Here is a 14,353-nt window from a genome sequence, read left to right on the forward strand (position 1 = left end):
ACTAGGATGGCTTTAATAAAAAACAAAAGACAAAGCCCCCCAAACCTGGAAAATAACAAGTGTTGGTTAGGCTTTGGACAAAGCAGAACCTTTATCCATTGCCGATAGGAATGGAAAATGCTGCCACTGCTGTACAGAACACCTTGATGGTTACTCAGTAAATTAAACATAGAATTGCCACATATTCCAGTAATTTCATTCCTGGGTATATACTGAAAAGAACTGAAAATGAGTGTTCAAACAAAAACTTATACACAAATGTGTACAGTAGCACTATTCACAGTAGTCAAAAGGTAGAAACAACTCAAATGTCCATCAATTGATGAATGGACACATTCATCCATACAATGGAATATTATTTAGCCATATAAGAGAATGCAATACTGATGCATGCTATAACATGGATAAAATTTGAAAACATTTTGCTAAGTTTAAGAAGCCAGATACAAAATGTCACATATTGTATGATTCCATTTATGTAAAATATATGCAGATTAAGCAAACAGATTTGTAGTTACCTGCAGCTGGATGAGGGGAGTGAGGAGTGACAACTTAATAAGTACAGTTTCCCTTTGGCATTTTTGGGGTTCCAAAATATTTTGGAAATATACAGTAGTGATGGTTGTATGGCACTCTGAATGTACTAAATGCCACTGAATCGTAGTCTTTAAAATGGTTAAAATGGTAAGGTTTATATCATATCTATTTTACCACAATTTTTAAAAAGTTGACTTAGGTTGTCCTATAAATAAATTTAGTGATGATTATTCTTTATCTATTAATAAAATCTGATATTGACTAGACCTAAGTAGCTGGTAATTCACACTCAGTACACATTTATATAATATTAAATAAATCATTCTTAGATGTTGCAGATTGACCCCAAATGAAAATATCAATTTTGCGGTGGCTCACGCCTGTAATCCCAGCACTTTGGGAGGCTGAGGTGGGCGGATCACAAGGTCAGGAGATCGAGACCATCCTGGCTAACACGGTGAAACCCCGTCTCTACTAAAAATACAAAAAATTAGCCGGGCATGATGGCGGGTACCTGTAGTCCCATCTACTTGGGAGGCTGAGGCAGGAGAATGGCGTGAACCCGGGAGGCAGATGTTACAGTGAGCCGAGATTGTGCCACTGCACTCCATCCTGAGCGACAGAGCAAGACTCCGTCTCAAAATATATATATATATATATATCAATTTTGGAGGAAAGGCATTTAGGTTATAGTCATTTAATTATCTGGCTACCCACATATTTTTTCTTGATAAGGGATTGTCCCAAATAGTGGGATATAGTAAAGCACTCACCAGGATTTGTAATGGACTGAGAGAACAGGATCTACTAATAATATGTACAGCTATATATTAGATCTATCACAAATATATTAATTGCAAGTCATCAAAAAGCAACAGAAGATGAATGAGAAGATTAGAGGATTTTGCCATCTGTCTGCCTGGGTAAAATCAGTTAGTATTTTTATGTGAACTAAGAGGTTTGGACACAAGCTCCTTCTTAGTTTTCTAAACATATCTGGCAGCAGATATTACCTCTACAATTTAAACTTTAACCTAGATTTTCTATCTCTAAAGTCTCATTATAGATAATGTAGAAATAACTTTTACAATTAGGTCCATGCCAGGAAATTGACAGGCAAAAGAAAGGTTAAACTGAATGCTTGTGCAGTTTAACAGAGCACTTTTGTTATGTTGTATGTAATGTTGCAGGGGTGGTTAGGGGAAATAAGTTTTTCAGTGTCTATGACAATAGTTAGCACACAGACATTTCAACAACTCAGAAGAAAATTTGAAATTAAGATTTGAGCTAGAGCAGTAGAAATAACATGAAAAACAGATTTGGGAAACATTTTGTAGTTAAAAATCAATGAGCTTACCTTTGTTTATAAAGATAAAATCCAAATCCTGCAAATATAAGTGCAAAAAAAGGCACAAGAATAGCAATGGCCACAGAACTACTATTTGTACCATGAGGTTGATTTGAAGAATTTGAACCTTCTGACATATTCAGTCCTACAAAATAAAAAATAAATTATAAATACACAACTCTTTTATCATAATTAATTTCTACTCCCATGAATCAATTAATTTCTTCTATTCTCAAGATATCTACCTGGAAATCACATAGTAAACAAAAATAATTCATGAAACTCCTTCAACTCATTTCACATATGTTTGCACAGTGCCTCTTAGAAGATATTTTTCCAGGAAAGGGTACAGACAAAAAAATAGGCAGAGCCCTGAACTAAGGAGTTTATACAATAGTGGGAAGACATATGGAGTATATAATAAGTGTATATATCAAGCATGAATAAATGGTCATGTGCTTTAGAAAGGAAAGGAGTAATTCTGGAGGATATACAACATAGGCTTGGCTTGAAAAATCATCATGAGGCTAGAAATGGGAAGGTAAGTGGCTTAGGTAGTGGATGTGACAAGCACTGACATGAAATAGGAGTGGGAGGTTAAAAGAATAAACTATGGCTAGACTCTAAAAAGGAATAAATATCATTCTGACGAACTCAAACTTTTTTTTTTCTTTTTCTTTTCTTTTTTTCTTTTTTCTTGAGACAGGGTCTCACCTTGTCACCCAGGCTGCAGTGCAGTGGAGTGGTCGTGGCTGACTGCAGCCTCCACCTCCCCGGCTCAAGCGATCTTCCTGCCTCAGCCTCCCAAGTAGCTGGGACTGCAGGCACATGCAACCACACCTGGCTAACTTTTGTATTTTTTGTGGAGACAGGGTTTCACCATGTTACCCATGATGGTCTTGAACTCCTGAACTCAAGTGATCCACATGCCTCAGCTTCCCAAAGTGCTGGGATTACAGGCATGAGTGATGGCACCCAGCCAGAGTTACTATCCACCTCAGTGAGGAACAACTGAAGGTGTTTAGAAATAAAAGACCCAGTGATATGACATGAGATTTAGAACACAGCTGTAGTAGGATGGACTTCAGGGAATACAGACTGGAATCAGGTGTAGTTAGAAGATTGTAGTGACAGACAAGATTAAAAAAAAAAAGGAATTAAAATTTAAACTAGAGAAATAGGAAGTGCATGGGACAATAGATTTGAGGAAGATTTCATAATGAAAATTAGCAGAACTTGTTTATGTGGATGTAAGAGGCAAGAAGACACAGGATTACAAGTATTCTACTTGAAGCTCAGTAAATGCCGATGGCATTCGCAGAGTTAGGAAATAAGAAAAGCCAAGTTTGTCGACACATTTGCACAGGAATGAGGGAAAAGGAAATACCAGTTCTTTCTTAAAAGGAAATAGTTCCTTTTTTGTGGGTTCTGCTTCAGACTTGTAGTGTTTGAGACACTTTGGAGAATATTACATGAAAATATTCAGCACTAAATTATACAACTGTGTAAATGCACTATGTTAATGAGTGTTTTTACCTGTTTTTAAGACAAACACAGGTAGGATGTGATGTAAATGGCATCTTATTACTTTTCATGTAGAGAAAGCTAATTTCTCCTTTTGACAAACAGTTACATTTAACTAAACCTCATCTTTGTCCAGGTTAAAGAAAATTAGTATCTTATTTTTTACCTTATTTTTCCTGTGACTTAGTACAGCTATGTAAAAGTTCAAAATTTTTTAAAAAGTTCATTTTTGGCTGGGCATGGTGGCTCACACCTGTAATCCCAGCACTTGGGGAGGCCAAGGCGGGCGGATCACCTGAGGTCAGGAGTTCGGGACCCACCTGGCCAACATGGTGAAGCCCTGTCTCTACTAAAAATACATAGCCAGGCATGGTAGCTAATTCCAGCTACCATGGTAGTGTGCATGGTGGTCTGTAATCCTAGCTACTCGGGAGGCTGAGACAGGAGAATCCCTTGAACCTGGGAGGAGGAGTTTGCAGTGAGCCAAGACTGTGCCATTGCACTCCAGCCTGGGTGACAAGAGCATGACTCTGTCTCAAAAAAGAAAAAAAAAAGTTCATTTCTTAAAAGATAAATGTCAAATAATAATTTTTAGAGCCTGAATTTATTCTTTGTGTATCCCTGTCACAGTATAATAATGGGAGACAGTGGATCATAGGAGAATTATACACCAAAAGCTATGTGTATAAACACATTCTTGCCAGACCATTAAAGGTTTATATACTTATAGAAGAGTTGGAAATAAAAATGATAAAATTCTTTGCTTCCCACTGCAGAAAATTTACATATTTGAAGAGAACCAAGTCCCCAAAAGGGGCCCATTCCTCAAAGTTATTTTCTCTTTCCAGACTCTATGAGTTTCTCAGAGTGTCACTACATTTTCAGAAGAATGAAAACTGCGACAATATTCAAACTGAAGAAAAGTAGTACAGTTCTCATGAGATACAATAAAATAATTTACAGTTTAATATTTTCTTTTTTATCTATACCACTTTTTCTCCTTTTTATGTGCTTAAAGGCAAGCCAGTTTGTCATATTTATTAGAAATACCATGAAAATCTAAACACTGTACAGAGTTGGTACATAAAGATCCAGTATTTTGAAGAATGTGATTATTTAAAAGGGCTATCAAAGGTATCAATGCATAGTCCTGGTAGTACAGAATTTACAAGGCAGTAAGTGTACCTAATGTACAGAATCCACAGTCTTTTTTTTATGATGTCTGGGATAATAACAGAAGTTCATGAAAATCAAAACGAATACATTACCCAGTCTTTGTAGGCCAAATTGTCCATAATCTTTGCCTTGAATAAATCCTTGAAATACATAAGTAGCTCCATCAGGCTCAGCAGAAACCTAAAAATATTTAAAGAACCAAATATACTTGAATACTGGCCATAGCTATATTTTCCCAGCCTTAATAAATACACAATTTTATTCTGAAAGAAATATTATCACAAGTTCCTTTCTTCTATATTTTTCTCCTTTGCAAAACATAGCACATTGTGAAAATTTTCCATCATTAAAAGCAAAAGTAAATTTTCTAATTTGAAATAATTATGATATACAAAAAAGAGATCGGTTATTAATGTATGATATAGACATCTACTGTCAATAAAAAGCAATGACATGAGGAAATATAGTGATCAATTAAAAATTAAAACATAAAAATACTGTACTTAGTAAATTATATTACTGTTCCACATCCCCGCTCTCCCAACCTTCATGAGAAGAGTTTACTCCCTATCTCATTTAGTTAGGCTTGGTCCTGTGACTTGCTTGGGCCTATGGAGTGTGGGGATTGGGATTGACAATAGTTAAGTTGCAAGCCTAGGCCTTAAGAGCCATACTTCCCATCACACCAAGTGGAAGAAGCCAGCCACAAAAGGCCACATACTATATGATTCCATTCATATGAAAGTCAGAACAGGGAAATCTATACAGACAGAAACTAGGTTAGTGGTTACTCAGAGCTGATTTGAGAATGTAAGGCAGGGGTTGATAGCTAAAGGCTGTGGAGTTTCTTTACAACATGAAGAAAGTATTGTAGTCTGGGTGAGGTGGCTCATGCCTGTAATTCCAACACTTTGGAAGGCCAAGGAGGGCAAATCACTTGAGGTCAGGAATTTGAGACCAGCCTAGCCAACATGGTGAAACCCCCGTCTCCACTAAAATTACAAAAATTAGCCAGGGTGGTGGTGTGTAGCTGTAATCCCAGCTACTCAGGAGGCTGAGGCAGGAGAATCGCTTGAACCTGGGAGGTAGAGGTTGTAGTGAGCCGAGATCATGCCACTGCACTCCAGCCTGGGCAACAGAGTGAGACTCTGCTCAAAAAAAAGAAAGTATTTTATAGTCAGCTATGATGAGGGTTATATATATGTGTACATATATTAAAAACCACTGAATTGGACATTTTTAAATGCGTGAATTGTAGGATACATGACTTATATCTACATTGAGCTGCAAGAAAAAGGCATAGGTCAATGGATTTGAGCTTATTTGAGAATCACAGCTTATTTCAGAACCACTTGCCCCTCTGAGAGTTTTGGACTTCTGACAAGAAAAGTACATGCTCTAGGCAGCAAGTGCCCTTTCAGACTCTGCCCCAAAATGAGATGATGAGACGTGAAGACCTGGACTTAATACCACAGCCTCAAGTAGTGCCTCCACAGCTAACCCATTACAAATGAAAAATAACTAAATACTTATTATTGTTTGACCCAGAGGCTTCATGGCTATGTCTAATGTTGCCAATGCTAAATACTACATGCATCTTACATTTGTATACAATATTATATTTAAAAAATATTTTATATGCATAATGTAATTTGATCTTATAAGTAAAATAGGAAATGTTACATTTCAGCAATTCCTACTACTAAGTAGTAAAGTGATATATCCTGAAGTTTGTGTTAATTAATGGCAATTAGTTACCTAAGTCATGAACATTATTATAAAAGTTGTAAGAATGTTGAATCCTCACTCTAAAAAGCAAAGGATACCAAACCACCCATGCAAGTCTGACATTTCACAACAAGTGATTTATTCTTTATTATCAGACATTATACTCTGGGTATGGCCACCCTAAAAACTAAAGTACTTCTAAGAAGAAGCTCAAACTCCATCATTTTAATGAATCAATTCACTTTGTTTCCTACATAAAATAATACAATTAAACAATCTGAGTGCATTGAAGATTTGACTCAGTTCCCAACTCCATGAATACAGAATGCAGAAATAGGATAAACACTTTTTTTCCTCAGGAACCAAACTTATTGAAGCCTACTAGATAGTAGGCTTCTTGAACTTATTGAAGGTTTATTGAAACTTATCGAAGGCTACTACACAGCAGCCTATGACCCACTACAGTATCTTCTTTCCCATTAAGTTTTCCTTATGAAAAAAGGCTTGGTACTTGAGAGGATACAGTCAGATCTCTCATGCTGACTCTTCAGCAAAGACTCCTGGCCCTTGTGTTTTCCACTGTCAGTCTTAAAACTCCACTCACATAAATCACTTAACAGGAGTGACTCCATGGTGAAGCTACAGTAACTATCTCCCCACAGGAAGCAGCTCACATAAGTTCCTTTTCATGGACTTTATATATAAAATAGTCTAAATTCATGCTTCAATATAATGGGAGTATTTAATTTTCTGATGTACTTTGTAAATATGTTGCATATTCCTTAAGTAGTAGTGGTTCCAAAGATTGAATTATATTTTATCCAGATTTATTTATCACAGTGCTTATTGTAGATGGAATATATTTGATGAAATCAGTGAAAAACTAAATGCAGATCAGCACTCATACACACATACACACACCCACATCCACCCATACCCTCCCCCACACACACATACACCCCACCACCACACAGACACACACACGACAAAAATAAGCAAAACACATCAGAATCCAGTATTCCTAGGCTTGTACTTTAGAATACTAAATATTTATATTTACTAATATATATGGATGTGTATGTATTCATAATTAGCTAAATTTAGAAAACTCTCCTTTCCTGGACAAGCTACAAATTTATCATTAAAATCAGCAGCAGATGTTAAAATAACCATACTTACAAAGCCATCCATTGCCCAATTTTCTTCCTTCATTTTCTTCACAGAAGCATGAGCAGGTACTTTAATAAGATATATACGTAACATTAGGCGAGCTTCCTGGCTTTTATATACCCCTGTAAAATGCAAGGACATTTTAGTCTACTTAACTTTGTAAATAGTTATACTTCATTTTATTATTTATCATTCCTTAAATAGATTATGTAAGATATGTAATAAAAAAAGAAATAAAACAAGGGCAAGTCAAGGATGGCTTAACCTATAATGCTCTTTGCAAACCCTGTAATATACATTGATTTATCTGTCTTCTGAAATCCTCAACTTATTTCTTAGTTGTGGGGTTTAAATTACCTATGCTATCACAATTAAGCACTAGTGTTCTTAATAACATCATTCCATGATATTGAAAACAAAATGATTTCTTTCCACAATCAGATTCTAAAATTTTCAAGCATACAAATCCAGTGTTAAAATTCCTGATATTTTCCTTAATAACAAATTAGGTGCCAACTCAGTGAAAAACAGTATTCTAGGTGCTGCTTGAGCCACAAAGATGAATATATATTGTTCTTGTTTTTAATAATTTCCAACAAAGTAGGAAGTATAAGTAAGGTACACAGCTAAATCAAACACATGAGAGAATGTGATAAATTAAAAGCCAGAGAGAGATCATTTCACACTGGAATGATCAAGGAATAGTTATCAAGGAAAAGCACTGGAGGGCCAAGCATGGTGGCTCATACCTGTAATCCCAGCACTTTGGGAAGCCAAGGCGGACAGATGGCCTGAATCCAAAAGTATGAGCTTAGGAGTTCCAGACCAGCCTAAGCAACACGGCAAAACCCCATCTTTACAAAAAATACTTTAAAAAATTAGCCAGCCATGGTGGCACGCACCTGTAGTCCCAGCTGCTCAGGAGGCTGAGGTGGGAGGATGGCTTGAGCCCAGGAGCCGGAGGTTGCAGTGAGCCGAGATAGCACCACTGCACTCCAGACTAGGTGACAGAGCAAGACTCTGCCTCAACAAACAAACAAACAAACAAAAAAACAAAACAACAGCAACCAAAAAAAAAAAACAGCATTTGAACTGGTTCTTAAAAATAAAGTAGGATTTTTAGTTTGGGAAGGTAAATACAAGCAATGACATAAGGAAGAGAAGCAAAAATATATACAATGATTTTTACATGGTAAGTGTTCTAAGGGTAGCAGTAAGCTGGAGTGAAAAAATTGTTTAGGGAAATAACAGAAAATAGGATCTAAGAAAAAATCTGATTAACCGTTGTTTAAAACTTGACTGCATTCATTCTAACTTAATTGTTCACCTATGTAATAGGGCACCATAATACGCAGGAAATGAAAAGATAATGAGACATAGGTGCTAAGGTAAATTATAATCAATAGGAGGAAGATATAATAGTAATCGATAATAATATTGCTGAAAAATTGCTACAATTGGTTTATATGGAGACAGTAAGTGAAAGCAAATTAATCTAATTCTTTGTCTTTCCATATATATAGAAAACTCTTGAGTTTATCTAGATTAGAATAAGTATACATTTATTTTAGGCTCTTTTATAGAAAATAAAGAAAAACTTTGTTAACACATCAAAGTTAAATAAAGCATTAGTCACAATTTAAATGTATTTGTCTCATTCATTTAAAGCTTCTTTTGATTAATATAAGGTAATTATATGTATTTTTAAAATTATACTACATATTAACTTCTAATATTTTTACTTTGTGTTTAACGGAGGATCATTCAATAATAAGAATGACACTCAAAATTCATTCTAAAATTTATAAAATCAATGAATATAATTTTATTTTCCATTTTTTACAGCACAAATTATTTCATTATTAATATTTGTATGGGTTATATCTACACAGACAAGAATTTTACAGTTTATATTTCATATTTGCAATATCAAATATCATAGTGCCTCATTTTAAAAAATGAGAGCAATGATGATTCAAATGCATTAATTTGAAAATATTTATTGAGGCCTATTTTGTTTCAGATGTTCTGCTAGCCTCTGGGAATACAATATTAAGTTGGAAGGCAAAGAGCTTTCTTAGAATTTATTTTATATTGTTAGAATATAGACACATAATGAATAATAAATATAACAAATATAATTTCAAATATTGTAAAGAAAAAAACAGGGTAAGGCTGCCTAAAACTAAGAATATGTCTGACAGCATTTGTAATACAAAGGTTCCTTTAGGTCAGGTCATTGGGAGTATTGCTTGAGGAGGTGACTTGTGAGAGAATATCTGAGTGTTAGGAAAACCAGTGCAATCAAAGATAATGAGAGATGTGTGTACTGGACACAGAAAACAGAAACTTAAGAAGATTGACCAGGTTTTGGTTCCCTTATGCCTATTTAAACAAGTGTAGCTCTATCTTTATTTGTCTTAAATATTGGATGTCCATCTATAAACATGGTCATTTGAAGAAATAGTTTTGTGGCCACAGAATAGTTGAGAAATCTATGATTTGGTCTCCGTGGTTTTATGAGAATAGAGAAAGATTTAGTTGTATTCATACCTAAATTAAATGTTATGATCTAATATATGACATCTAATTCTAGCTACCAAAAATTATTTAAATAACTTATTTTAAAACTAGTTTTATATTTCTGTAGTAATATTCATTCATCAATCCAAAAACCAGAAAACCTTGGTTCTGAGTGAATATGAATGTCATCAAAAGCAAATGTATCAAAATAAACATTTCACCATATAAAAAGTATTACTAAAAATGATGAAATCATAATAGAAATAAAGTCATGAAGGTATATTTCGCTGCTGTTTTTATTGCGATACCTGAAAGTAGCAGCTCCATGTTGCTATTGCTCAGTGTTGCATTAACTCTCCCAGTGGAAGCATTGAAACTAGTAACTGTCAAGGTCATGGGTTGTTTCCTTCCTTTGAAATTGTAAGAGCCTTTCCATATATAATTTTGGGCAAATACATCATCAGGAACTGTGAATAGATTAAATATACTACACATTAATTTTACAATGCCATATAAATATAAGCATTAAATAGAGTATTAGTTTATTGAATAATGTTGTATTGCTAAATACACAATAATGTTGAATGTGTGTTACAAAATTAATTATTCATACAAAAATGTTTCCATTTTTTAGAATAAATCCACATTGTAATAATCTAGATTTGTTCATATGTTATCGAGAAGAGAGAAATAGAAAACACCAGTTAAAGATATTAGGTTTATTTTTAGAACCCAGGTAAATATAAACTTCACTTATCTTTGGTCTTTTAAGCAATATATTTCTTTCTGAAGGAAAATAAAATGATTTCACAGCACCATGGCAGTAAAACTATACCCAAGTCCCAAGAGGCCTGCTTTTTTTCCAGCAGTGGGAATAGTTTTAAGAGGAATAGCAAAGAGAAAGGTCCTGCAAAATTATCATGAGACAGTGCTTCTGTGTTCCCCCTTACAGAATACTGAGTTTAGTTCTTCTAATAACAGATGCTCCTGAAGAAGAACAGGGCTGCACCATATTGACAGCTTTGAGGTATACAGGTATTTTTAGAAATTGTCACTAGTATTGTTGGACTCTCAAGGATGAGAGATGAATTGTGGTAGAATCAAAGAACATTCTAAAGCTTATAAAATTTTCATCTAAAGAAAAAACACTATTTTAGATACTAGCCAAAAAGACTTATTGTATTTATATAAATTATTTATGTAATTTAAAGTTATATAAATTGGTTATGTCAAAGTCTACACAGCTCCTGGGCAGCAGCTGAGAGAAGCTGAGGTATAGGATTAATCCTATACCTCACAGCACAGCACATCCCTAGAAATCAGCTATCCAAGGTACCCAACCTTCTTTGGATGAATGACTGAATGAAGTGCATTTAGGAAAAAGTCCTTTTTTAAATTTGTCTAACAAGTTATTGATGATTTTTCATCTGATATATGCATGTATCACACTTCTTACCAGTCAGATCACAGGGATTGCCATTACAAGCTGTGTATTCCCTGAATTCTATTAAACCAAGAAAGCAAAACCACTGTGGCAGATCAGCATAAAAATACCCTAAGAGTTGAGTTTTTACTGAATATTTCAGTAACAACTAAAATTTCTATTTCCATGATAATTTATAAGCAATATAGCTCCTTACTTTGATACCACTGCCAACTTCCATTCTTATCACTTTGGAGTAATGTAATCACTGTGTCTCATTCATGATTTTAAATGAAATACTGCTGAATGTTTTCTCATATAACATGCTATTTGCCATATAATTTTTATAAATAATTTTACTAAAATTTAGAGTTTGTTAAGAATTTTTAAAAATTATAAATTTTTAAATTTATAATTTAAAAATTATAAATTTTTAAATTTATAATTTAAAAATTATAAGTGTTGAATTTGATCAAATACTTTCTTTGCAAATATTGCAATTATCATAATTTTTTGCACTTTAATCTCTTAATGTGATACATTACTTTTAAGGATTATTTAAAACTAAAATATCCCTGCATAGCTATGAAGAATCCAAATTGGTTCTGATGGGTGTTAAAGCAAACTAAATATGGCCTGAGAAGGACTCCATAGTTCTATATTTGAGTCCTTGTAATGAACTTCAATCTAACTTAATAGGTAGACAAGATTGAAAACCTAATTTAGGAGTATGCACCTGTAACAATAGCTGAGCCTTGGCCAATCCCAGCAGCTGTACTTCTACTACTCGTACACTGCTGAGTGTTCAAAATGTGTTCAAATAAGGCAAACACAGAACTGTAACCAATCTAGTTGTTTCTGTCTCTCCCTTCTGATTTCTGTACGTCACTTCCCTTTCTTTGTGTATAAATTTGTTCTGACCACGAGGCATCCCTGGAGTCTCTCTGAATCTGCTGTGATTCTGGGGTCTGCTTGATTCACAAATTGTTCATTGTTCAATTAAACTCCTTTAAATTTAATTCAGCTGAAGTTTTCCTTTTCGCATGGGTTATCTTTACTACAATGTTGAATTTGATTTGCTAAGATTTTATGTAAGATTTTCTCATTTATAATCCTGAGTCAAATGGGCCTGAAATTTTTCTCCCTTTATAATATCTTTATCTGAGTTATTAGAGCTATGTTGAGCCTAGAGAATGAATTTTATTGTCCAGAAGAGTTTTTATAAAACTTGAAAGATCCATTCTGTTCCTTTAAAATGTGGTGGAACTTACCAGTAGGGCCACATAGACCTCATTTTCTTTGTGGAAATAATTTTAACCAGTTCTTTATTTGCTATAAAATTATTCACATTTTCTTTTATTAGTTAGTTCTAGTAAGATGTAGTGTTCTAGTAATTTGTCTGCTTTGTGTAAATGTTTTTAAATGTTGATAATTATTGATAGTTTTCCCTTAACATATTTTGAATTTCATTAATCTACTCTCTATGCAGTTATGCTCACATTTTCTTTGTTATGTTATTTTTACCAGAAATTTTTCTACTTTGTTTCTGAAAAGAACGACATTTGGTTCTGTTGAGATTCTTCTACTGTTTTGGGCGGTTGCCTGTTTTTATTATTACATTGATTTCTGCCCTGCTACTCTGTTACAGTCTTAATATTCTCTTAATAGGGACACAACTAATTAATTCTGAGGCTTTTCTTTTCAATAATGTAAGGATTTAAGGCTACAAATTTCCCTCTTAACTTTCCTTTTCTTATAGCCCTCAAGCTTTGATATTTCAATTTTTCAAAATAACTACATTCTAATATATTTCTGTGTTGATGTCTTCTTTAATTCATGAGTTATTTATTATTAATTTTGCTCTGAATTTCCAAACATACAGGAATGTTTTAAATTACATATTTTCTTATTGAAATTTAATCACATCCTAGTCAGATATGAGCTATGAAGACTAACTTTGCGTTTTAAAATTTGTTTAATTTAATTTGTTATTTAATATATGAGCAATTTTTTTACAGATTTGATGTGCTGGAGCTATTATTCAGAGTTTCCACCTGGTCCCAAATCAAGCATTTCCCTTGGAAAATTTGGGGCATTGATGGACAATTATGGTTTTCTGACTCCATTGCAAACAAACTCTGCCTTACTTTTATGTATTCTTTGATTGCCTCAATGGCATTCAGCATGTTTTCGACAAGTGTTGAATGTATCAGTATAAGTCACAGAGCTTGGTGGTCCCACCACTTTTATAGCATGTACATGGAGCACTTCTAAACCTCACTAAAATTAGATCCTAATGTAGTTCTTGGCCCAATACAACTGAGAGAAATCTGTTTCCAAGGTGAAGGTCAGATATTATGCTCTTATTGGCAGCTTTTAAATAGTATCACATAAACAAAATACTAATACTGAATAAGCATGATATGGTTTGGCTCTGTGTCCCCACCCAAATCTCAACTTGAATTGTACTCCCATAATTCCCACATGTTGTAGGAGGAATCTGGTGGGAGATAATTGAATCATGGATACTGTTCTCTTGGTAGTAAATAAGTCTCACAAGATCTGGTGGTTTTATCAGGGGCTTCTGCTTTTGCATCTTCCTCTTTATCTCTTTGCCCGCTCCCATCCATGTAAGACAGGACTTGCTCCTACTTGCCTTCCTCCATGATAGTGAGGCTTCCCCAGCCATGTGGAACTGTAAGTCCACTTAAACCTCTTTCTTTTTAAATTGCCTAGTCTTGGGTATATCTTTATCAGGAGTGTGAAAACAAACTAATACAAAGCAACTCATATATTGAGCCCTTACTATGGGCTACGCACTCTGCACTTCATTTGCATGAGGCTTATTATATAATTATTTAATTATTATTTCTTTTGGATAGAAAAAGATATGGAGACTCAGATATATAAAATAATTTTTCCAA

General features: G+C 34.2%; 1 protein-coding gene across 2 annotated transcripts in view; it reads right to left on the reverse strand.

Moving 5' to 3' along the window:
- CSMD3 (CUB and Sushi multiple domains 3) overlaps positions 1-14,353 on the reverse strand; it is a 1,211,357-nt gene that overhangs the window by 3,981 nt on the left and 1,193,023 nt on the right. For both annotated transcript variants that reach the window (XM_003823338.5, XM_034966508.3), the window contains 4 exons: positions 10,315-10,473; positions 7,493-7,605; positions 4,678-4,765; positions 1,895-2,030 (listed from right to left, as the gene is read on the reverse strand). In XM_003823338.5, the coding sequence (XP_003823386.3) occupies positions 1,895-2,030; positions 4,678-4,765; positions 7,493-7,605; positions 10,315-10,473 (496 nt within the window). The remainder of the gene's footprint in view (positions 1-1,894; positions 2,031-4,677; positions 4,766-7,492; positions 7,606-10,314; positions 10,474-14,353) is intronic.

Source organism: Pan paniscus, chromosome 7 (genome assembly GCF_029289425.2).
Source record: "Pan paniscus chromosome 7, NHGRI_mPanPan1-v2.0_pri, whole genome shotgun sequence".
Lineage (NCBI taxonomy): Eukaryota > Metazoa > Chordata > Mammalia > Primates > Hominidae > Pan > Pan paniscus.